This window comes from Podarcis gaigeae (assembly GCF_964106915.1).
Source record: "Podarcis gaigeae genome assembly, chromosome: 4".
Taxonomy (NCBI): Eukaryota; Metazoa; Chordata; class Lepidosauria; order Squamata; family Lacertidae; genus Podarcis; species Podarcis gaigeae.
In genome coordinates this window covers 101,128,313-101,154,296 of record NC_139677.1, presented here as the reverse complement: position 1 = coordinate 101,154,296, position 25,984 = coordinate 101,128,313, and the positions used below count along the sequence as shown (strand labels likewise).

The 25,984-nt window shown below is 48.7% G+C and overlaps 1 protein-coding gene across 6 annotated transcripts in view; it reads left to right on the top strand.

Moving 5' to 3' along the window:
- C2CD3 (C2 domain containing 3 centriole elongation regulator) overlaps positions 1-19,823 on the top strand; it is a 59,025-nt gene extending 39,202 nt beyond the window's left edge. For 2 of the 6 annotated variants that reach the window (XM_083735756.1, XM_083735759.1), the window contains 7 exons: positions 903-1,108; positions 1,495-1,625; positions 2,512-2,676; positions 3,617-3,825; positions 7,259-8,282; positions 10,400-10,508; positions 18,368-19,823. In XM_083735756.1, the coding sequence (XP_083591882.1) occupies positions 903-1,108; positions 1,495-1,625; positions 2,512-2,676; positions 3,617-3,825; positions 7,259-8,282; positions 10,400-10,508; positions 18,368-18,520 (1,997 nt within the window). In that variant the 3' untranslated portion in view covers positions 18,521-19,823. Of the gene's footprint in view, positions 1-902; positions 1,109-1,494; positions 1,626-2,511; positions 2,677-3,616; positions 3,826-7,258; positions 8,283-10,399; positions 10,509-11,088; positions 11,340-16,870; positions 17,212-18,367 lie in introns of those variants that run through there. The other 4 variants (XM_083735760.1, XM_083735757.1, XM_083735755.1 and 1 more) reach the window with 3 other exon arrangements.
- The last annotated feature ends 6,161 nt before the right edge of the window (positions 19,824-25,984 follow it).

Genomic DNA, 25,984 nt, shown 5'->3' with positions numbered 1-25,984 from the left:
GGTACCTCGGGTTAAGAACTTAATTCGTTCCGGAGGTCCGTTCTTAACCTGAAACAGTTTTTAACCTGAAGCACCAATTTAGCTAATGGGGCCTCCTGCTGCCACCGGAGCACAATTTCTGTTCTCATCCTGAAGCAAAGTTCTTAACTCGAGGTACTATTTCTGGGTTGACGGAGTCTGGTACCTGAAGCGTATGTAACCCGAGGTACCACTGTATTGGAATTTGCGACCTAAAGATGCAGTGTTGGCCACCAACTTGGATGGTTTTAAAAGCGGGTCAAATTCATGGAGGAATTCAAAGTCGTCAGTGGCTGCTGGTCATGATGGCTGTGTACTTAACCTCTGGCATCAGAGAAGAGTGTGACTGCACTCATGCTCCCCGTGTGAGCTTCCCAGGCACACCTGGTTGGCCACTCTGAGAACAAGAAGGTATACTGTAGCTCGGGTGCCCAAACTTTTTTCAAAGAGGGCCAGATTTGATGATGTTGTTGAGCCAGATTAAACCGGCAGGCCAGATTAGCCCCCGAAACAGACTTTGGACATACCTACTGTAGCTAGTTAGGTGTGATTTTTGGCCATATTTTCCTGGCTGACGCCTGTGTATTTTCCACCCTGCTTTCCTTACAGATGAGAGGCAACCATTGATATGAGAGCCAGTGTGGTGTAGTGGTTAAGAGCAGCAGACTCGTAATCTGGGGAACCGGGTTCGCTTCCCCGCTCCTCCACATGCAGCTGCTGGGTGACCTTGAGCTAGTCACACTTCTCTGAAGTCTCGCAGCCCCACTCACTTCACAGAGTGTTTGTTGTGGGGGAGGAAGGGAAAGGAGAATGTGAGCCGCTTTGAGACTCCTTCGGGTAGTGATAAAGCGGGATATCAAATCCAAACTCTTCTTCTTTTACAGATGTTGAACGGGTGATAGGATTTGCCTCTGTGGACCTCTCCCCCCTCCTTTCCGGCTTCCAGTTAGTCTGTGGCTGGTACAACATCACAGACTTCAGCGGACAGTGTCAGGGGCAGATCAAAGTCGCCGTTTCCCCCCTCGAAAATATAACTCATCTCAAAGAAGAAAGACAGGCAAGAAGCCAGACCAAATCTTCAGGATCATCAGTATGTCTATTTCCCAGTTTCTCAGGTTTCTGACTTCTGGACTGACAGAATTACTGCAAATATTCCATATTGGCTGCTTAGGGGTCTTGGGATGCAGCTGTCAGAAATAATACATGGCCTTTCTCACACTAACTTGACACAAGTGTTGGGCAAATATTATGAACAAATTAAAAAATCTAACCCAGGAGGCCTGTGGTAGTTTTATCTACAATCCCCTTATCTACAATCCCCTTTGATGTTCTGGCTTATTCATTCATTCTGAAGGAAAGCTAGAGGGGAAGCTTTCATTCCAATGAAATTGTGGCTTCCAGAGCAGCTACAGCTGCATGTTGGCTCAGCCCAGGAGATATTTCTTCCTTCCAGTTTCCCTCTCTGTTGTGTTGCAGATTCCAACCACCAGCTCTTTTGCCCTCCAAGCACAGGACTTGTACACTGCATTCCCCAGCTTCTCCACAAGAGGCACCAGCGAACATCTAAAGTCCCCATTGAAGGGCACTGATGCCACCAGTCTGGAGAGGTGAGAAGAACGTGGGGGGAACATGGAGCACATGGAAGAGCATATTTATGGCTCTTCCATGTGCTCCACGGGAACCTGTTGGAGAGCACCTGTAACATCACTGCTGACTGAGAACTCAGCTGTTCTCCAACCCCTCAGTGCCAGATCTATGTGTTTAGCTAGACATATTTTATTTAGTGTTTTGTGGACTGTGCACTCCACGTCTTCAGTGCTGGAGGGACGCTGCCCCATTTCCCCCCCTTAAAAAACCTTAAATAGTTACAGTGGCTTGGTTGATGAACAAATCGGCTCCCAAATGCCACAAACCCGGAAGTAAGTGTTATGACCTGCAAACATTTTTCAGAAGCCAAACATCCAACGTGGTTGCCTCTTGAGTGCAGGAAGCTCCTGCAGCCAATCGGAAGCCACACCTTGGTTTTTGAACAGTTTTGGAAGTCAAACGGACTCCCGGAACGGATTAAGTTTGAGAACCAATGTACCACTGTATTTACCTTTACACCCACTTCCAACAGCAAGGTTATTTCCTGTGTACCATGTTCCAAAAGAATAACCAGCAAACTGGGCAGGGGCCAAAGGAGAACCACAAGGAGAAGTCAAAGATCTGATAAGGAAAGGCTGAAAGATCTGCCTGTGTTCAGCCCTGTGTTGACATCCGCATGCTTTCAAAGGAGGCCTCTCTAAGTGAAGGGGATCCTTAATGATTTTGAGCATGGAACTAGGGGGATGGTTTTCCCAGAGAAAGTAGTGTGGTGTACCAGGCTGTGATTTTGTGCGTAAGGTGTTTGAATCTTCAGAAATGGAGAGAAAGATGTTATCGCCCCTTGAGCAAGAGTGGCGGAAGGTGAAGCATGGAGCAGAGAATCACTAACAGCGTTTCTTCCTTTAGCAGGACTGGGTCCTTGGGGTCCCAGATGCCCCGTCATGAAGAGCACGTGAAGAACATCCGCCGATTCCACGAGTCGCTGCAGCAGGCAGAAAGCAGCACGTCCCAGTTGGGAAGGCTGGATTCCCTTTCCCATTCCTCACGCACTTCCCTTCTCAGAACTCTCAGGTAAAGCCACGTTGCAGGTGGCAGGACGGCAAAACGCTCTGGGCCAGCAGGAGCTCTGTTAGAAAATAATCTGCTAGCTCTTCCCAAACACCCCTCCGCACCAAATCACAGCAAGATGCTTTGCAGGCTTGCGGAGTGGAGAGGAGGAGCTTAGGATGTTCCCTACTTGCAGGTGAGATGGTCATTGATGGAGCTGAAAGCTGGTGCTTTTGAATTCCACATCAGGAGTGCCTGCAGCTGGATCAGGCCAGAAGCTTGTCTAGTCCCAGCCTTCTGTTTCCCACAGTGGCCAATAATAATAATAATAATAATTTATTATTTGTACCCCGCCCATCTGGCTGGGTTTTCCCAGCCACTCTGGGTGGCTTCCACAAGGACCAAAAACACACTAAGATGTCACACATTAAAAACTTCCCTATACGGGGCTGCCTTAAGATGTCTTCTGAATGTCAGGTAGTTGTTTATCTCTTTGACATCTGATGGGAGGGCATTCCACAGGGCGGGCGCCACTACCAAGAAGGCCCTCTGCCTGGTTCCCTGTAACTTGGCCTCTCGCAGTGAGGGAACTGCCAGAAGACCCTCGGCCAAGCAGATGCCTCTACAGGAGCACCCTTTCTGCAGCCTTTCTCCACTGTCCGATATCCAAGGGCCTCGTGCCTCTGACCCCAGATCTCCCTTCAGCTGACTCTGGTTGTTCAGAAGGCAGGTGGCACTCTGCTTTGAATCCAGGGGGGCCAGAGCTAATTCCTGGCATTGCAAAAGGGTCCTGAGATATAGCCCTGTTGAGCCCTAACTAGACCTGAGACCCAAGAAGAAAAGGATTCACTAAGGAAGTGGAAAATAAAATGGATTTTGACCTCCACCTGCTTACCCATTGCTGCACATAAGGCCCTTTATGTGATAGGGCTCTGCTTCCTCTCTGACTTCTCTTCCCTTCCAGGAAAAACCTGAGTGAGCTGGATGAGATTCAGAGGTACTTCGGTCAAAAGCTCACCAAACCTCATCCCGACTTGGGTTCTCCACGGAGAAACACGGACGATCTGGGCGCCAGTCACCAAAGCCCCGCCTCCATGGTGGCAGATTTGGAAGGACGCCATCTGCTGGAGAAATCCAGTCACCTGGTTTCTCAAGTCAGCAGTCTGATTGCTGGTGAGATGTTGGAATTGGGGGTTGGGGGGGGTGGCAGTAATGGGAGGAGGGGAGGATGCAGCTCGACAGGCAGAGAGAAGAAGACCACTTCAGGCAAATGGAGAAGCCTAGCAGAAGGCTCAGAGGAGGGACAGAGACAGGGAGGGCAAAGGAGTACATTGATAGATGAATCTGTGCAGGGTGAACCTCTGCGGAGCCCAATGAAAGTGTATGGGGCACCTGGTCATGGAGGGCAGGGTGCTGCACAATGTTGGTTTCAAATGAAATAGAAGAGCGCATGGGGAACAGGATTCATGCTCCTCCTGTCCCCATCTTCCTGCCTTATCCACATATGTTGTCTATTTTGTTGTTTCTTCAGCTTGTAAACTACCTTAAGGGTAAAGGGACCCCTGACCATTAGGTCCAGTCGTGGCCGACTCTGGGGTTGCGGCGCTCATCTCGCTTTATTGGCCGAGGGAGCCGGCGTACAGCTTCCGGGTCATGTGGCCAGCATGACTAAGCCGCTTCTGGCGAACCAGAGCAGCGCATGGAAACGCCGTTTACCTTCCCGCTGGAGCGGTACCTATTTATCTACTTGCACTTTGACGTGCTTTCAAACTGCTAGGTTGGCAGGAGCAGGGATCGAGAAACGGGAGCTTACCCCGTCGTGGGAATTCAAACCACCAACCTTCTCAACAGCAAGTCCTAGGCTCTGTGGTTTAACCCACAGCGCAACCCGCATCCCTGTAAACTACCTTATATATAGTAATATAGAAAGGCAATATACAAAGTGAAATGAAAAATGAAATGGAACGTATCGTCCCATTCAGAAACAGCCCTGAGGAGGAGAGAGAGAGAGAGAGAGAGAGAGAGAGAGAGAGAGAGAGAGAGAGAGAGAAGAAACAGGAATGGGAAGTTGGCAAAACCTTCCTTGCCATTTGCTACAACCACTTTAATCCCAGCCTCTTTGCTCCTGTTTCTCTGACTTTCCAATTGCTCCTTTCTCCTCCACAATCATTGCGAGATGGCTTGTTTTTGTTTTTTGTTTTTTAATTAAGTGGTCTTCTCTAAAACCCTTTCTTTTCTCAAAACTGCTTCACATGCTGCTTTTTCCAACTCAGGAATGAGCCCCTATGTTGGAACAAAGTTACACCTCAAGCAACCCTGACGCTCTTTCCCTTACTGTTTTCTGCTTTTGTTCCCACAACATGTTACCATCACATCTTGTCCCCAGATCTCTCTTTGAGCGCTTTCTTTTTCCAGTGACCTTTTTGTTTTCCTTTTAATCTTGCCCTCAGCCAGATGAGTGCCAATTTTCGAATGCTCAGAGGAAATGAGGCTTCACCTAGCAACAAAACAAAAGACTTTCCTGCTTCTCATTCAGTTGTGATGTAGCTCAGGTGACACAATATTGCAGGGCCATTTCCTAGGCAGCCAGAGTTTGTGTTCCTCTTTTGCAGAAAACGAGTGATGCTGTGCTTCATTTCCTTTTCACTGCAACGTCTTGTTTTTTCTTTCTGTGCCCAGTATATGTACGTAAAGGGTTTGACTGGCTTCTTTCTTTGGACACAGCCTGCCCAGTATCAGGCAAGGCACGGAGTTCATAACTGTGAAAAATAAGCCTCCCTCTCGCTCGCCAGGAGCAAGTCAACAAAAGTAGGGATTGAACTAAGTGCCATGCATTTTGTGTTGACTGGATGGTGTAGCTTAATATTCATAGGCTTAATGCAATCCCGGGAGGGCAGCAGTTCAGTGGGGTGTTTTGCATGCAGAAGATCCCAGGTTCAGTCTGCAGCATCTCAAGGCAGGGCTGGGAAAAGGCTCCCTGTCTGAAATCCTAAAAAGCCCCTTCCGGTAAGTGGAGACATTTCTGAGCTAGGTGCACCAGTGAGCCAACCTGGTACACTTATACCTTGGTTGTCAAACGCCTTGGTACTCGAACGTTTTGGCTCCTGTACACTGCAAACCCAGAAGTGAGTTTTTCAATTTGCAAACATTTCTCAGAAGCTGAACGTCCGACGTGGCTTCCGCGGCTTCCAATTGAGTGCAGGAAGCTCCTGCAGCCAATCGGAAGCTGTGCCTTGGTTTTCGAACCGTTCCGGGAGTCAGACGGACTCCCAGAACGGATTAAGTTCAACAAGCAAAGTACCAGTGTATAAAGCAGAATCTTTTGTGGCTCAGTGTGTACACACACACACACACACACACACACACACACACACCAACAGTTAGTGAAAGTACTGCCACTTTTGCAAGGGACTTGCCTTATTAAAGCCCTAATGTCCCTTGTTCTTCATTGGTTCGTACCTCTCAGCTGTGCATGTGGGAGAAAAGCCTACTACATGAGGGGTAATGGAAGACAAAAATCCCTTGAAATGAAGGGCTTCGGGGGGGGGGGGGTTACATAGAAAGCAAAATGAAACAGTACGGGGTAAAGATTTGAAGGTCTTGGACTTCACCCCATCAACAGAGCTCAGCTCTCCTACAACAGCTCCAAAACGGATCAGCTGCAGAGACTGAAATAATGACCTTAAATAATATCCAGTGAGGGTTAAAAAAAAATGCTAATGGTGTTAGGCATAGAGATATATGTCCATTTCTTTTTAGTATTGTTGTTGTTATTTAGTCGTGTCCAACTCTTGTGACCCCATGGACCAGAGCACGCCAGGCACTCCTGTCTTCCACTGCCTCCCGCAGTTTGGTCAGACTCATGCTGGTAGCTTCGAGAACACTGTCCAGCCATCTCGTCCTCTGTCATCCCCTTCTCCTTGTGCCCTCCATCCCTCCCAACATCAGGGTCTTTTCCAGGGAGTCTTCTCTTCTCCTGAGGTGGACAGCTTTGATCTTCTTGCAGTCCATGGGACTCTCAAGAGTCTCCTCCAGCATCAGAATTCAAAAGCATCCATTCTTCGGCGATCAGCCTTCTTGATGGTCCTTCTTTTTAGTATTATCCTGGTGTCAAAAAGAAGGTAAATTAATTGTCAGACGTGCCGCTCTAGGAAGAGTAGTCCAAGACTCCCAGCTCTGGAGTTGCCTCTTTCTAATCGAGAGGCATTGCCAGAAGGGTGGCTCTGCAGAAATTGTAAGCAGGGTGTGTTCATTCCACTACTAAGGGTGGGTGAACTCTAGCTCATGCTCCAGCTACTCAAAATTTAGGAGAGGTAAACCGTGATGTAATGCTAGTAAAAAAAAGGGGGTAGGAGGTGCTCTGCAACCCTGAGGCTGGATCCTGATTCGCAGGCCCAGCTCCTAACTTTCAAGGAAGCCTGTATCACACCTGCACTGGGCCAGATGCACCACCCAGCGACACAAATATCATTCTTCCACTCCATTCCTTGTGCACTGCAGAAACAGCCATGGCATTATTGACCTCTGCATGAATGTTGAAACCCTGGTCTTTTTTCCCTTTGGTGTTTGTTCACCAAATGCCCTGAATCTCTTTTCCTTCCCACAGACCTGCAGAACAACATGGGGAAGAATGCCGAAGGATCTGTGAGTGTCTGTGTGGATGGCAGCCAGTGCTCAAGCGCTGCTGCCTCCCACGGCGAGGATGGTCTTGACGAAACAGAAGATGCTGCCAGGGCTGAGCTTCCTAAAGGCCACCCAAAGAGCGAACTTTCACGCACCTGTGTCGACAAAGAGCCTTCGCTCCCTCTTGGCGAATCCGCTTACGGGGTAGGCATGCTGTACAAATTCCTTGGCCAAGCCAGTTCCCAAAGCAGCCATCCCTTAACTGCTTGCTTTACCCAGAAAAGCGAAGGTGCTGCGCAGCCTCACAGTGAGGAGGAGGAGGAGGAGGAAGAGTACGAGGAGGACGTCATAGAACCAAGAACGCTGAACGAAATCACCACCATGACGGACAGAACCAGCCCTTGGTCCAGCCTTGTCTCTGAACCAGAGCATGATCCTGCCATCCTGAGGAGCGCTGGCCAGCTTGCAGGGACTGCTGAACATGCGCTGAAAGAAGGCAGCGTCAGAAGCAGCCCCGTGTCCAGCATCACCCAAGACGACCCTCTGAGCGTGCCCAGCAGCGCCAGATCCAGTAACAGCCCCTTGAGAAAAGATGGGGATGATGGACATGTGAGGAGGCAGGACCTCGGGGGCAGTCTGGAAGAGTTCTTGCCACCTGCTCCCATCTCAACCATGAGCCAAACAAAGGATAGGGCTGCAGAAGAGCGAAGGGCAGATGACGGAAGAGTGCAGGAAATTGGGGGCAAGATAGTGGAAGGGGAACCGTTTATTCCATGCGACGGTGGCGGTGATGGAGAATCTGCAGCAGCTAAGCACCGTGCTCCAGAGACGGGAGTGGGCAGGGTGGACTTAGAGAGCGGCCCCCGAGGTGAGGAAGGAAGGCGTTTGAGCGAAGACACTTGCCTTAGAACAGTGGGAGCTGAACAGCATTCTGGAAGCTGCTCTGACGAGAGCCACGAAGACTTACCTGAGGAGTCAGAGAAGCCTCTGGAGCCCAGTGTAGTCCTGTATCCTTTTTCACCCAGCTAACTGAGCAAGCCCCCTGGGCTTCAAATAAACAGTGAAATTCTCCTAGGATGACTCTTCCTTTCTCTTGGTCCAGCTTTGCTGTGGCCAGCGTGAAGAGGCAGGTCGCATCCAAGGCCCTCAGTGCCATGCAGACTGATGGGGTTATCTAAGAGCAGAAGTGGCTTTTCAAAAGGAGGGGGCTGCTGGCCATGTTGCCCAGAAGTGCTGCCTCCATTCAGAAACAGCATCTCAGTGACCAGGTTCCTTCTTTGCTGCCTAATGTGCGTGCACGCCCCCCCCCCCAAAAAAACACACAACTTTGTGCTCTCCAGGTGTCTTGGACTCCACTTCCCATCAGCCCCAGCCACCATCTGGTTGGCAACAGGTTGGGGAAGGGAGAAAATAGGACAGGCTGTGGCAGACACAGCTTCCATAGAGGAAAGGTTTCATGGAGCAGAATTCAGTGGTAGGGCTGGCCACAACCTCTGCCCCACATTATATGGGGGTCAGAATCTCGGTAGCATTTGCCCTACAGGCCCAGGTTGAAGCTTGTGCTTTAAGTCTCTGGCTAACCTTGTTTTGCCTCCTTGCAAAAGCTACATCAGTGATCAGTCAAGAACAAGGTACGGTGATTGTTCGTTACGGGTGGCGGTGCCTGTCCGTTCCACTTACCTGTTTTTATTTTGTGTTCTCTGGGAGGAGGCGTTGCGTAACATAAGATGATTCTTCCACCTTATATAAGTTAAATTTTAACGTTTTGTTGAAGCAGCACCACGTGTGTCCTCAGGGTTGCAAGTGATAAAATAGCCCCATGCAGCTAAATGACCGCAGGGTGTAACTGGATTGGGATTAGTTCATGCAGCCTCAGGACATCACCCCGGTACCCTTAAAATTCCCCGACAATGAGCCTTCTCACTGCTGAGATCTTAAAGATTCCCATAACTTGGAAGCTAATGTCAAGGTGGTGCAGATTTTTGTTACCACACTGATTTCTTCGACGGGGGTGGGGGGGTGGGATAGATTTGGCTCTTCCTGTTACGCCAGGTTCTGCATCTAGGGGTACGCAAGATGAAGGGCCCATAGGTCAGTGGCAGAGGAACCCTCCTTTCCATTTAAAATGATCTCAGACACAGAACCTGAGATACTGAAGAAATGCTATCTGGGCGGCAGACAATCCCGGCTTGTAAAGACCCAGCTTAAAGTGAGTTGCACAGAAGTCTTCACCAGAAAAACTGTTTGGAGAGGCACTGTAGATCATTGCTAGAGCACTCACTGTGCAGGTGGAAACCCCCAAAACTCAACCCCTGCCCCTCCAGACATAAAAAGTTTGGGGTAGCAGGCAACAGGGAGAAGACCTGGGCTGGGGTGGGGGGGAATGCACCAACAGTTATATGATACAGTGGAGCCCTGGTTATCGAACGTGATCCATTCCGGGAGTCTGTTTGACTCCCGAAAGCATTCCGAGAACCAAGGCACGGCTTCCGATTAGCCTGCAGGAGCTTCCTGCAGTCGATCGTAAGCCGCGTCAGATGTTTGGCTTCAAAAAAAGTTTGCAAACTGGAACACTTCTGGGTTTGCAGCATTCAGGAGCTGATTTGTTTGGAAGCCAAGCCATTCGAGAAGCCATAGGCTAGATGGGCAAATAGCCTGAGCTGCTACAAGGCAGCATCTTGCTGTCTGCAAAAATTGGAGGCATATCACTCCTGGGCCCAAGGGGGAAGATACATTGGCCTTTCAGGTAAGAAAATAACTTTAGTCTTACAAAGAGAGGTGCCAGATACATTTGGCACCAGCTTGGCTGGAGGAGTTGCTGGAAGGAGACGTATAAGGCCTCAGGGACTCCACTCTATCCAGCTTGAGATTAGAGTCACACAGAATGTAAGAATGGCCCCCCTCAGTGTTGTTCTCCACCTGTCCACCCAAAAAAGGTTTTTTGCAGAAGGTATTGCTGTGGACATGCACAAAAAGTGGCTGCCTTGCACCAACAGGCCCAGAGCAGCAGCTACGCAGCCTCTGCCCTTTCCCAGTAGGGCTTTGCAGAGGAATTTGTTCCAGTGCGGCACCAGCAGGAGTCCTAACCTGCTTCCAGAGTCTCTTCCTTAACGCTGCCTTGCAGATCTGACCCCGTGGTGGTCCCCAACTTCTTCCTTCCACCACAGCATCTGGAAGCCTCCATGCGACTGCTCAGCATCACTCCTCCTACTCCACTGGCCGCTGCTGTTAAAGTAAGTAGAATCGCCTCTTGTGCTTTCTCCCCAGCCTTTCCTTCAAGCAGGGGCCTAGGCAGAGGGCTGACTGATTTGTTCGTTTTCCCCTTGAATTTTATGGGATAGCCACCGAGACCGTTTAACACTGGTCCTGAAAGACCTACATTGGCTCCCAGTACGTTTCCAAGCACAATTCAAAGTGTTGGTGCTGACCTTGAAAGCCCTAAACAGCCTCGGCCCAGTATACCTGAAGCAACATTTCCACCCCCATTATTCAGCCCAGACGCTAAGGTCCAGCTCTGAGGGCCTTGCTACAAGAAGTGAGGTTACAGGGAACCAGGCAGAGGGCCTTCTCAGTGGTGGCACCCGCTGTGTGGAACGCCCTCCCATCACATGTTAAGGAAATAAACAACTATCTGACTTTTAGAAGACATTTGAAGGCAGCCCTGTTTAGGGAAGTTTTTAATGTTTAATTCTGTATTGTGTTTTTAATATTTGGTTGGGAGCCACCCAGAATGGCTGGGGAAACCCAGCTAGATGGGCGGGGTATGAATAATAAATTATTATAATAATATTATTATTAATATTGTTCACCCAGGTATGTGGTGGCTTTACAGGGGATGTGGGTAGAGGAACCATGGCCCTGCCCCAACTAAGAAAGAAAGAAAGAAAGAAAGAAAGAAAGAGGGGTAGAGAGAGAGGACTTCGGTCCATTGCTGTGGTCCGTAGATTATAGTTATAAAAAGGTAAAGGGGACCCCTGACCATTAGGTCCAGTCTTGACCAACTCTGGGGTTGCGGCGCTCATCTCACTTTACTGGCCAAGGGAACCGGCGTACAGCTTCCGGGTCATGTGGCCAGCATGACTAAGCCGCTCCTGGCAAACCAGAGCAGCGCGTGGAAACATTGTTTACCTTCCCGCTGGAGCGGCACCTATTTATCTACTTGCACTTTGACGTGCTTTCGAGCTGCTAGGTGGGCAGGAGCAGGGATATGATTATATGATTATAGGGATATGAACCCACTAATAGAGCCAGTTACCCACTGCTTTGTGGGATATCTTTGGGAGAAGAAAAGGCTAAGGAGATCCAGAGTGGAGTCCCTGAGGCCTTGTACGCCTCCTTCCGGCAACTCCTGCAGCCAAGCTGGTGCCAAATGTATTGCTCTGCTTTCCTTTGGACCACATCAGGGGGGTCTTGTCACCAGGGCAGCTCAGGACCTCCAGACAAACTTCCCAGGCTTGTACCCCAGGGAAGTCACTAAAACATTGCAGGAGGCAGCAGTTAGAAGTTACCAGTCTCTGCTGCCACACCAGGCGCATCTCAAGATGGACGGATGCCAACAACTAGGACTTTCAAGTACAAATGGGCAGGCTGAGCTGAGCCTGGCAAGGGAAAGGGCTTTGCAGAGTCAGAGGCACTGGGGGCCCCACAGGCAGAGTTGTGTACATGCAGGAATACGGTCCTCACAATCCTGGAGTCTAGTGCCAGGCCCAGCATCCAGAGGACATTTCTAAGAAAGCAAGCTTTTAGCCATAAATGCTGTGAAGATGGTCTTGTGTTCGGTGGAATCTAGGAAGCAGGGTTGAGTGGAAGAAGGAATTCCATTGATCCAAGAGGTGCCCTTTCCCATTAACATAAAAAAGGAGGAGTTATGCACAGTTAGCAAATTATGTGCAAACAGGTTGCCTTTAACGGTTGTTGACCCACCACAGTTAGGTAGAACCTTTGTGCTCAGGGGCAGTCAATATTTCTGAATGCCAAACGCTGAGAAATTGCAACAGGGAGGCCTGTGGCTTTCCTTCCCCTGCTTCCTGGAGGCCTGTGGCCAAACCTCTAAAGGTAAAGGTAAAGGTACCCCTGCCCGTACGGGCCAGTCTTGACAGACTCTGGGGTTGTGCGCCCATCTCACTTAAGAGGCCAGGGGCCAGCGCTGTCCGGAGACACTTCCGGGTCATGTGGCCAGCGTGACATTGCTGCTCTGGCGAGCCAGAGCCGCACACGGAAACGCCGTTTACCTTCCCGCTGGTAAGCGGTCCCTATTTATCTACTTGCACCCGGAGGTGCTTTCGAACTGCTCGGCTGGCAGGCGCTGGGACCGAGCAGCGGGAGCGCACCCCGCCGCAGGGATTCGAACCGCCGACCTTTTGATCAGCAAGTCCTAGGCGCTGAGGCTTTAACCCACAGCGCCACCTGCGTCCCACACGGCCAAACCTCTAGAGGAAACCAAATGCTGGTGGGCCCTAAATTTGATTCCGCAGGGCACTTGGTTCTTTTTGTTTTTCAGTGACTTCATTGGCATAATTTGTAAGTTGCACAAGTTGGGTTTTTTCTTGACCCAGAAGATTCTGTGCTGGTGTGGGGTGGAGAAAGTGGGCAGAGAATATTTAAAACTCTGTTTAAGGGATCTAACTGTGCTGGGCTCGGGGATAACCCGAGCAACGCGGTCCAGGTCCGGTCCCGAATCCAAGGATTCCACGAGGAGTCAGTCCAACAGGGCCAAGGCAGGAAACCAGGCAAGGGCAGGCACAGGATCTCAGGCAGGATCTGGCATACAGGAATGTTGCTTCCGCAACCTGGGGCGAGGTCTGACAGTCTTATCTTTGTTGGGGTAACGGCCGGTACTGATCCCCCGGCGACTCACCTCCCCGTTTCACCCAACGGTGAGCACTCCTCCTGCGAGTACTCAAGTCTCTCCTTCTCTCAGACCTGAGTCTCTGCAGCTCTGGGTTACTAGACCCAGAGGCCGCCTCAGCCTCCCCTGACCCAACCGGTAGTGGAGCAGCTGTAAGCGATGGCCCAGCTGGAGGCAACGAGGTCATCCCCGCATCTGGAGCCAGGACAGGCTCAGGCCCCTGACTCGGCCCAGCTGGTGCTTGTTGCAGGGGAAGCTGTGCAGACTGGGGCTCTTCAGAATCAGGCCCCAGACTCGGTTCAAATGCCTCCTGAGGCAGAGGATCCAGTGCGGACCGAGATTCTCCCGAGTCCGAGTCCTAGACCATCACACTAACAGAGCAGTTCAGACCCCAAGTGCACCACCATGCTGGAAGGAATTTGGATGCGACGGACGCGCCCTGCCAGCAGGGGAGCCTTACCAGTGAATGCCCAAATGGCGGCCAGCAGGATCCCCCCGGAGTGTTAAGGGGGGACTAGGTCAGCACTGGATCCGGACGATCCTAAGACAGCTTTGCTGCCGTCAGATGATGGAAATGGACCTAATCCAGGCTTCTTCACTAGCCTGGATGCTGGCACAGCAAAGAGGCGCTTCCTCCCCCCCTCCCGCCCACCCCCTTTCAGCTCTAGCCACTGCAAACTGCAGCGCAGTCGATACAAGGGCGGCTAATCCACTCCATCAAGCCCCACCACCCCCAGCCATTGGCCAGGGATTTGGGTTGTGCCCTAAATCAGCCTGTTGAGTTGTGATGGCCCTGAATGAATTCCACACAACTCGCTCCTTCGCACAACCACAGGCAGCTGTCATCACTGCAGTGGGGCAGGTTTCTGGTGTATTCACGCTGGCACGAACGACACTGGGGGTTGAATCTAGAGCCGAGAGGTCTGTGGTTCAGAGATCAGTGAACGAAATGAGGGCAGGGACTTGCAGAAGCTGCTGTTGAATTTTCAGGAATTGGCAGGAGACACTGGCTTAACAAATGAGCTTACAGCTAAAAGCTGCTGAGCGAGAAGGCCAGGCGGGCTGTTAAAGCTGAGTTAGCACTAAAAATCTTAGGAAGGGATTGGTGTGCATAAATAATACATCAAAATACATTTGGTTGCTTATTTATAAGTGCACAAATGTAGCTATTGCAAACTGGTTGCTTTGAAAGGGAATGCTGGCTTCTTTGGAAAAAGTTTCCTTAAAGCGTCAGGTGTTTGGGTTTTTTATAGCCTGGTCTCTAAATGTTGTTTACACCGTCCCCATAAATCCAGGGAGCTGGTGTAAGTTTCACCAGGCAAGTTCTTGTTGTTATGGTAGCCAGACCTATCAGCTGCTGGTCGTCAAAGCAAGTTTAATGGGTTCATTCCCCCCTGCCCTATGGCCTATGGAGGTGAGTGGCGGGGGAACTCTATAAAGAACATCTGCAAAAGAGGGAACGTCTTGCTTGGATAAAACTGGAGGCAGAACCTTGTGAGCCTGATAAAATGAGCAGGATCTGATATTAAATGAGGCAGCCATGGAATTATCCTCAAAAGGATATATATACTCAAGTTCCAGTCACACCACCTGGTTTAGCCAGCCACTTGAAGCTGTTCCCAGTGGTACCTTGGTTCTCAAACTTAGTCCGTTCCAGAAGTCCATTCCAAAACCAAAGCGTTCCAAAACCATATAAGATAAACCAGATAAGATAGCTGCTTATTTCCTTCACATCTGAAGGGAGGGCGTTCCACAGGGCGGGCGCCACTACCAAGAAGGCCCTCTGCCTGGTTCCCTGTAACCTCACTTCTCGCAATGAGGCCGTAGAGTCCCTGTACAGTGGTACCTCAGGTTACAGACACTTCAGGTTACAGACTCTGCTAACCCAGAAATAGTACCTCGGGTTAAGAACTTTGCTTCAGGATGAGAACGGAAATCGCACAGCAGCGGAACGGCGGCAGTGAGAGGCCCCATTAGCTAAAGTGGTACCTCAGGTTAAGAACAGTTTCAGGTTAAGAACAGACCTCCAGAACGAATTAAGTTCTTAACCCAAGGTACCACCGTATGACTGCATTTGGCAGCAAGCCCTGTAGAAAAAGGATGAGCCAGGCGTGGGAGGTGTTAACTGGTGTTTGCACACATGCCCTGAGCTGAACCTGCCCAAGCGCTTTTCCCTGGCAAGGGACGGCGTAAACACAACGTGAGTGCAAAAGGTGCCCTGAAAACTATGCAGAGTGAGGGCTTTCTTCCCAAAAAAGGGTGGAATGGGTGTAAATAGAAGCTGCTGGGAAAAGCAACCATCTGGTGCCATGGCGAATTTTGAGTGATCTTCCTTAGCTGGTGCCATTCGCTGATGAAATGAGTGCAGAGGTTGTACAATTCCCATCGTCACTGACCACTGGCCCTGCTAGCTAGGGATGATGGGAGTTGTAGTCCAAAAAAAGATGGAGACCCAAATTTGGGAAACCCTGCCAAAGAGTCTCCTCTGTCCACCTAGTGGCCTCCGCATGTTTAGGACTACAACTCATATCAACCTCAGCCAACTGGGGCGGATGGGAGTTGTAGTCCAACACATCTGGAGGGCACCAGGTTGCAGAGGCTGCTATAGAGCCTTCGTTCTTGAACCCTTCAGCTGATCTGATTCAACTTCTTTCCCTTTGGGATAAAGCTCCTAGTTCATGCTCCGCCACTACAAATGAAAATTATCGCACAGACGGAATCATGCAACTCTTCAGTTCTGGCTTGTAAAGTTGGCTTTGCCTGGAGGCATCCGTGGCTTTATAGACCCCCTAAATCAGGGGTCAGCAACCTTTTTCAGCCGTGGGCCAGTCCACCGTCCCTCAGACCTGGTGGGGGGCCAGACTATATTTTTTTGGGGGGGGGGTGAACAAATTCCTATGCCCCACAAATAACCCAGAGGGGCATTTAAAATAAAAGGACACATTCTACTCATGTAAAAACACCAGGCAGGCCCCACAAATAACCCAGAGGTGCATTTTAAATAAAAGGACACATTCTACTCATGTAAAAACACCAGGCAGGCCCCACAAATAACCCAGAGGTGCATTTTAAATAAAAGGACACATTCTACTCATGTAAAAACACCAGGCAGGCCCAACAAATAACCCAGAGATACATTTTAAACAAAAGGACACATTCTACTCATGTAAAAACATGCTGATTCCCAGACCGTCCGCGGGCCGGGTTGAGAAGGTGAATTGGGCTGCATCCGGCCCCCAGGCCTTAGTTTGCCTACCCCTGCCCTAAATGTTGCAAGTTTAAGATGCTTTCTGCTGCGAGGGGCTTCAATTTTGGCCTTTCCCACAGCTGAGACATTTGCATCGCAAAGCTTACTTGAGAGATTCCTTGGCTGCGATTGCATTGCACGGCATTAGACTAGATGACCCTTTGGATCCCTTCCAACGCTAGCATTCTGTGAGTCGCCCTATTTTGAAGCCCGTGGGGCTGCTGTGAATTGCTGCCTTACGGCATTAGGCAGCTGCCCTGGCTGGACAGCTGCCAGCTGACTTATCTTTAAGTGACCCAGAAAGAGCAGGCAAGTGTTCTTGAATACCAAGCCCGATCCCGTCAGCTCCGATCAACCTGAATTCACAGGCCTGGTGTTGAAACAGGAAGCATGCTAAGCCGCTCTCAGGCATGTCAAGTTGGAAAGGTGGGCAGACCCTGTGGCAAAGGAGACGCCCAAGTTCACATTTCTCATTTTCTGTATCCTGCATTGCTTGCTAGCTAAAGCTGTACAGAGGTCAAAAACACGAGCTCCAGGCCGGCTGTGGCTGGCTGCAAGTTCTGCAACTTCAGCGTTCTCAACCGTTTCGACAGCAGCCACTCGCCTTGGAAGATAGCATGGAGAGAGAGAAAAAGCTGCTTGAGAGCAGCATTAACGTTTATGTGACTCAAAGTTAAGCATACAGATAGATATGTAACAGGCGTTTAAAAATGACGCAAGTGTCATCTGTTTTGGATTTTGAACTTGTCCTTTCAGCAACAGCTCAGGACAGGTTGCAGTGCTCAGAATCGGTGGCTAAGATCACCAAACATGGGTTCTCAAGGGCAGGAGGGGTCTTGTGGCAGCAGGGTGTGTGTGTGTTAATAATAATAATAATAATAATGTAATAAATTTTATTATTTATAAGCTGCTCATCTGACTGGGTTGCCCCAGCAACTCTCAGTGGCTCCCAACAAAATATTTTTTAAAAAATAAAACATCAACATCCCTAAACAGGGCTGCCTTCAGATGTCTTCTAAAAGTCATATAGTTGTTTACCTGTTTGACATTTGATGGGAGGGCATTCCACAGGGCAGGCGCCACCACCGATAAGGCCCTCTGCCTGGTTCCCTGTAACTTTACTTCACACCATCTCCCTTGGCCTGAAGCGAGATGAGAACCGCACCCCAGAGTTGCCTTTGACTGGACTTAACCGTCCGGGGTTCTTTAATTTTTTTTTAACCTTGCTACTTCTTGCAGTGAGGGAAACACCAGAAGGCCCTTGGAGCTGGACCTCAACGTAGCTACAGCGGTACCTCGGGTTAAGAACTTAATTCATTCTGGAGGCCCGTTCTTAACCTGAAACTGTTCTTAAGCTGAAGCACCACTTTAGCTAATGGTGCCTCCCACTGCTGCCACGCGATTTCTGTTCTCATCCTGAAGCAAAGTTCTTAACCCGAGGTACTATTTCTGGGGTAGCGGAGTCTGTAACCTGAAGCGTCTGTAACCTGAAGCATCTGTAACCTGAAGCGTCTGTAACCTGAGGTACCACTGTATTTGTGTGTGTAAAATATTGCATTCATCAACCTTTGCAATCACCATTACTGACTGAAGAATGAAAAACCCCTTATTCTTCTGCAACTAGATATTATTATTCTTGAAAATAAATAAAAAATTTACACCCATGGGTTCTCAGACAGGACTCTTGACACCTAGGTTTCCCTGAAGGCTTGAATAAAAAGAAAGGGCCGTAAGGTTTCATTTTATTCTGCTCTTAGGAGCAAAAGACTGTGGGCCACTAAAACTGGGAAGGGGGCACACCTGGAATCCCACCAGGCAGGTTGGAGGATGGAAGGGCAAGGAGGAGCTGCCAGACCAGCAGCCTTTGCAATCGGTCCCTGACGTATAAAACCTGCTGAGAAAGGCCCCCTGCAGCTTCCCACATTCTTATGATTAGCAAAGATCTGCAGTTTCTGTGTCTTCAGAGGAAGTTGGTGCAACGTCACTTTCTGTTTCAGGCTGGAAGTGGTGCCGCCGTTGCTGCTGCCGGGAGAATCCCTAACCGAAGGCCGGCCCGTCACAACCCGAGCCTGACGCCAAACGAGCTCCCGGAAAAGGAAATGAGAAGGATCGCTCGGATATTTTCAGCCCAGTTCTCCAAAAAGCAGTAGCTGAATGAGGGGGGGCAGGGAGGCCCAACAGTGACAGTTGAAAGGCTGCAAAGCTTCCAAGAATGGTGGCGGCTCGGGCTTGCTGTAAACCTCTGGCTTGTTTGGGCTGCCGTAGCAAGCACGCGTCCCAAGGAGCCCCGGGAGAAAAATGATTCTTGAGGAGCAGCACAAGACCCCTCTGCATTTGTATGGGAATTCTCCTCCCGGTGTGAAAGCGGGAGACCCGTCTGTCGCTGTATACCAGAGATGCAGCCTGCCCTCTTCCTGAGCCTCATATGAGGTCTGTCCATTCCTCCTAGAAGGACGCGTGGCATAGTCACATAAGCCAAGGAATTAGGTTACAGGCAACAGCAGATCCCTGCCTACCCTCTGGAACCGAGCTCTTCCAGGAGCTAAAGTTCCATTCTCACTCCTTCCTGCGTTCAGCTCCTTCTCCTAGCCTGTGTTCTTACCCCAGGAGCTGTTGCAGCAGTGGTGCTCCTTCCCTCCCTATACCAAGTAATGTGAGAGGCCCTGCACCATTCTGGAGATTTTCCCTGGGTGTCCTTCCTATCATTGCGCCGGGTGCCCAGTTTCCCAGAGGGCAGTGCTGGTGTGGGGAAGGAGCTACAGTAAGGTCTGGGGCTGGTCAGACTTCCACCCTGTGCCACTCTTGTAGGCCTGGGGTTCGTGTGGCATCTCACCTGCTTGGAGGTCATGAAGTTTGCTTCATTGTTTTCCAAACGTTCAAACAGGACAGAATCGCCTTTCCAAGCAGAAGCAGACAGTGCCTGAGAGTCTAGCGTGAGCGGTTAAAGTTGCTATGCTGCGTTTCTTATCCTCGCAGTCCTTTACAACACAGCCCAGGGTTACGGGTCTCATGTATATCTGGGTACACTTGACAACATGCAAAAGGGCAATGCAAAGGACCCTGGGCTCAGACAAAAACCTTGCTGTAGCTGCTCTTTCCTGCTGAGTTTTGTGAACCGCCCTGTGAACGTGGCAGACTTGCCCAGCATACGCCCTCCGTTTGCAAACTTGGCTAAATGCACAAAAAGTAGGTTGTGCACATTGTCCACCAGGATCAGAACTGTTTATATGCAAATAAAATTCTTGCACTTTTTGTGGCAATATTGTGGATATAAATATCTTCACGTATTTACATATATATATATTTTAAGTCAGTTTTTTAAAAAGCACACTGGGCCTTGAAAAGTATCTGCCCTAAATGGAAATCATGCTAATTTATTTGTAAAGAGTTTTTTAAAGACTTGCGAGTCTCTCTGTCTTTTTTTACAATAAAACGGCATTTATATTTTTGTGACCTCGAGCGTGTTTCTTCAATAAGTGATGCTTTGTGCAATAATTGTTCATATAATGCTGGAAGCTCCTAGGAAGCGCTGGAGATGTTGGAGTGAGCGGAAGGTAGATTGTTATCTGCTTAGTTGATAACTAAGTCAGGAGTGGGAAACCTCAGGCCTGGGGGCCGAATCCAGTCCTCCAAATCTCTGCACCCAGCCCCTGAAACTTTCCAGGCCACACACCTCTCACTGGTCATACTTCACAACCCAGGTGTTTTTGCCTCGCTGGAATGTACCCTTGAACTCTGATAATGCCTCTCGCTTGCCTGAATGGGGGACAGAGAGGGGTGTAGAAAATAGCCTGGCATATAATACTAAAATTTACAATCATTACCCACTTTTACCTCTGGTCCGGCCGGAAGGTGGTCCAAAAGAGAATGCAGCTCTCAAGCTTAAAAGTTCTCATTTCCCCTCCCTCCATTCTGGTGATTTTCAGCCAGTCATCAAATATTTCCAACTCCCAATTCATAGAATTGTAGAGTTGGAAGAGACCATGAGGGTCATCTCATTAATCTGATTGGAATTAATTTTATAATGAAATGATTTTAGAATGTTGTATCATTTTACTGTTGTTAGCTGCTCTGAGCCCGGCTTTGGCTGGGGAGGGCGGGATATTATTATTATTATTATTATTATTATTATTATTATTATTATTATTATTATCTCGTCCAACCCTGCAACACAGGAATATTTTGCTGAGCATGCAGCTCAAACCCATGACTCTAGAATTAAGAGTCTCGTGCTCTGCCAACTGAGCAGCAAAAACATGATTCTTCCCCTTCTCTTCTTCCAAATATACTGCATAAACTAAATAAGCAGGGCAAGGTGCTGTCGGCTCAGTTCCATTGCGGTGCTCAGAACATGTCCCTGGGCTCAACATTATGTTTGTTCCCTGTTTCCATCAGGGCTTTTCATCTGCTGTGCTGAAGTTACCCTAGATGGACTACATAAGAACAGCCTTTGCTGGATCAGGCCGGTGGCCCTGTCCAGTCCAGCATCCTATTCTCAGAGTGGCCAGTCAGGAAACCAGGCAGAATCTTAGCTCAAGAGCATCTCTTCCCCTGCTGTGGTATTTGCAGCAAGTGGTATTTGGACTGTGGCCAACTCTAGCAAGCTAATCCCTTTGTTAAACATTTTGACCTTGCCGGACCAAAAAGATAGATAGCTCCGTTATGATCCTTACACTCCTCCAACAAGTTTTAATTTTCCACACTGCTGGACACACCCAACACCCCCGGTGCGAATATTCTTCTATATTTTGTGCGAATGTGCCACTGTCAGAGATACTGATGGATCCTTTCCTCTCTGCCCTCTGCAAACTCCCAGCCCTTCAAAACTGCAGCTGTAACATTTGGCACTTTTGCTATGCCCCTTTGCCCATCCTTGGACCTCCTCTTCCATCCATCCAACATCCCATTAAGTGCCTGGATTCTCACTCTCCTCCTCTTTGAGCTCAAACAATGAAGCAATTTGAATTTGCTGCCTCATCAGATACAAGGCTGGATTGCTATGAAGCTATCAAATATCACGGAGTTCTATAAACAAGTGATGACGCCTTCTCCTGGACTGGGTGTCCCAGAAATCCAGTAAGGGGTTGGTTGGTTGGATATCTGGCTGGCTGGCAAGCCGAGCCTCAGATCAGCCCCTTCCTGTCTTTTGACGGCAGGGCCACGATCCAAGGAACACGCTTGCAACACTGTTCCCGAGAAAAGGAACAGATAAGCTGTTTTGCAGCAAGGTCTGCAATGATGTCGCTGCAGATTAAAAATAAGGACCAGACACTTGAATGGTGAGAAAAAGCCAAAAGTCAGGGCCACACAGAGATGGGAGAGAGGGAGGGAGAAAATGGGACGAAATCCATTCCAGGGCAGGGAGGTGGAAACCTTTAATGGCGAGGACTAGCACCTATCCATTGTCCCACATCTCACATTTCGGTTAAAAAAAAAAAAAACACCGGCAAGGCCATATACAACATCCAAAATTGCAGCAGTTTTTTTTGTTTTTTGAATAATGTTTATTAAGTTTCCATTTTAACATATTTAGACACATCTTCATTATCTACTTTACTTCCTTTGCTCATATGAGCTTGTCGACTGCCTCCTGGTTTTCAAAATTAAACTTTATATCATAGCATTTATTTGTTTTTGTTTAGTCGTTGAGATCTCTTCGTGACCCCCTGGACCAGAGCACACCAGGCACTTCTGTCTTCCACTGCCTCCCGCAGTTTGGTCAAACTCATGCTGGTTGCTTCAAGAACACTGTCCAAGCATCTCGTCCTCTCGTCCCCTTCTCCTTGTGCCCTCCATCTTTCCCAACATCAGGGTCTTTTCCAGGGAGTCTTCTCTTCTCACGAGGTGGCCAAAGTATTGGAGCCTCAGCTTCACGATCTGTCCTTCCAGTGAGCACTCAGGGCTGATTTCCTTCAGAATGGAGAGGTTTGATCTTCTTGCAGTCCATGGGACTCTCAAGAGTCTCCTCCAGCACCAGAATTCAAAAGCATCGATTCTTTGGCGATCAGCCTTCTTTATGGTCCAGCTCTCACTTCCATAAATCACTACTGGGAAAACCATAGCTTTAACTAGACAGACTTTGTCAGCAAGGTGATGTCTCTGCTTTTTAAGATGCTGTCTAGGTTTGTCACTGCTTTTCTCCCAAGAAGCAGGCGTCTTTTAATTTCATGACTGCTGTCACCATCTGCTGTGATCATTGAGCCCAAGAAAGTAAAATCTCTCACTGCCTCCATTTCTTCCCCTTCTATTTGCCAGGAGGTAATGGGACCAGTGGCCATGATCTTCGTTTTTTTATGTTGAGCTTTTATACATTTATTTTATACATTTTCCAATTTACATTTCACTCCTTTAAGATTTCACAATTTTTAAATAAATATAAAAGGGTCAATACGGTTATCTTTACAAGTCCTGTTACAACCCTTCTAGTGTTCGTAATTGCTTGCAATGGTCTTTCAAAGGGAAATGTAAAGATCTCTTTTGTTACCGTTGTGGTTGTTTGGTGGAGGGCAAGGAGAACCATGGGGCAGGGTCCAGGATGCTCATATTACTATCATCAGACCTCCCCTTTCATGATGTAACCATGATGTATTAGTTATGTAGTTTGGGGGGGAGTGTAACATGGGGATTAGCAGCTAATAAAAGTTTGGGGGCTCTTTTCTTTGCGGCGTCCATCTTGTTCCACCTTGTGGCAGGTGGGAGTCCTGTCGCGACAGTCTTAAATCAAGACCAAGCCTACTGGCTGCTGTTTTGCTCTGGTATTCCTGGCTGGTGTCCTTATTTTTTGTCCAAGGGAGCCCTCAGATTTCACCGTTAACATAGCAAAAACATTTTCTTTAACTTATTATATATCATTTCCCAGTAAGCTTTTACCTCTTTACAGGTCCGCCACATATGATAACAACTTCCTTCCTTTTCTTTACATTTCCAACACGCTTTAGCTCTTGTCCTGTACATTTTAGCAAGTTGGGTTGGTGTTAGATACCCAAAATTGCAGCAGATTTGATCCTTGTGAGGTTGGAACCAGAGGCTGTGCAAGGGATCCTTGCCGCATAACAGATCCCAGGAAATCCACAGGGCTGTTCCACCTCCAAGCTCTGCTGTCTGTCAAAACTGAGCAACGTCCCTGAACTAGTGATTAGACGTCTCAATCAGTGGCCTGCAAGCAAATTGCCCTAATTGCAAAAGAAGCTGCATCATGTGCCCCCCGAAAAAAACCACATGACACACATGAACTATCTGGTGCAAAGGCCACATTTCCCTCCCTCGTTTCACCGAAGCAGCTTCTCTAAATAGCAGAAGAGCAGGTGGACAGCCCCGGGCCCTGGTCAAATTCCAGGCCCTCTCAATGTTTGTCAGTATCTATTTTTAATGCGCCAATATCCAGACCGGACCACCAGGTCCTCGGTTTACAAGGAAACGAAGGGGACGTAAACTTCGGAGTCGTCAGCAAAGTTACGTAGGAGAGCTGGCCTCCCTCTGCAAAGCTTATAACAAGTTCCCCAGGTCAAGTGAGGACACGAGATAAACGCCTGTCGCTGCTAATCTCCTCGTAAATGTTGCAAGCAAATCAGGAAAAATCCTCCCCCCAAAAACCTGATTATTTGGAGGAGCTTGCTAGCATAGACTTTTGGGACTGCAGAGCTGGAAGAGGCCCATCCAGTGCCCCCTTGCAGGAGTATGAGCAATCTGTAAAATGGGAACGACGGGGTCCTACCTTGCAAGGATGTTGTAAGAGCAAGCACAGCCAGACTCTAAATCGCTTTGTAAGCTTCAAAGCAGGGTTGCAAGCAATAATGGGATCCTACTTTCTCTGCAGATACATTTGCAAGCCAGGCTCCTGTGTTGGGGACTTTTGGGGGGGGTTATACTTTTTATTAAATTTTTCTGTTTTGCATTTTAGAATGTTCAATTAAACAACCTTAAAATATCAATGGCTTCCCTCCCTTCTTCTCTTTCCATGGTTCATTTTGCATACCCTAAATCCCTGTGTGTTTTACATAAACTAAACCATTCAGTTTTCCATTATTACATCCGTCAAAACTTGCGTACACCAGGCATAGGCAAACTCGGCCCTCCAGATGTTTTGGGACTACAAATCCATCATCCCTGACCACTGGGCCTGTTAGCTAGGGATGATGGGAGTTGTAGTCCCAAAACATCTGGAGTTTGCCTATGCCTGATTTACACTGTCAAATTTATCTTCATGCTGCCAACGTTTTCAAGTGTGCACAATTTCCCCCCATATATTCAATAAACATTTTCCAGTCTTCTTTAAACATACATTCTTCTTGTTCTCTTATTCTATATGTTAAGTCTGCAAGCCGCGCATATTTCTTCAGTTTAAGTTGCCATTCTTCTTTGGTTGGGACCTCGCTCGTTTTCCATTTTTGGGCTAGCAAAACACGGGCAGCGTTAGTGGCATACATAAATAACCGTTTTTGACACCTGGGAATTTCAATATGAATTATTCCCAACAAAAAGGACTCTGTTTTGGGGGGAGAAAGTACTTTCAAACATTTTTTTTTCCAATTCATTACAAATTATTTCCCAATAATCTTTTTTTTACCCTTTTACAAGTCCGCCACATATGATAGAACGTACCCTCAACCTCATTGTATCTCTAGTGGGACATGGCTTTTTACCGGGTGGCGCTATGGGTTAAACCACAGAGCCTAGGACTTGCCAATTAGAAGGTCGGCGGTTCGAATCCCCGCGATGGGGTGAGCTCCCGTTGCTTGGGCCCTGCCCCTGCCAACCTAGCAGTTCGAAAGCACCACAGTTCAAGAAGAACACTGAAAAACTGGAACGTGTCCAGAGGAGGGCAACCAAAATGGTCAAAGGCCTGGAAACGATGCCTTATGAGGAACGGCTAAGGGAGCTGGGCATGTTTAGCCTGGAGAAGAGGAGGTTAAGGGGTGATATGATAGCCATGTTCAAATATATAAAAGGATGTCACATAGAGGAGGGGGAAAGGTTGTTTTCTGCTGCTCCAGAGAAGCGGACACGGAGCAATGGTTTCAAGCTACAAGAAAGAAGATTCCACCTAAACATTAGGAGGAACTTCCTGACAGTAAGAGCTGTTCGACAGTGGAATTTGCTGCCAAGGAGTGTGGTGGAGTCTCCCTCTTTGGAGGTCTTTAAGCAGAGGCTTGACAACCTATGTCAGGAATGCTCTGATGGTGTTTCCTGCTTGGCAGGAGGTTGGACTCAATGGCCCTTGTGGCCTCTTCCAACTCTATGATTCTATGATTCAAAGTGCAAGTAGATAAATAGGTACCACTCCAGCGGGAAGGTAAACGGCGTTTCCGTGCACTCCTCTGGTTTGCCAGAAGCGGCTTAGTCATGCTGGCCACATGACATGGAAGCTGTACGCCGGCTCCCTTGGCCAATAAAGTGAGATGAGCGCCGCAACCCCAGAGTCAGCCACAACTGGACCTAATGGTCAGGGGTCCCTTTAGCTTTTACCACAAATAGTACACCCCACCACCACCAGGGATATTACCAAACAGAAGTCGCCCGTTTCTATTTTAATTCACATGAGGACACGGCGACTGGGGCATGTGCTCTTCTTGAACTGACTGACCCCAAGGAGACCCGATCTCTGTTTTCACCCG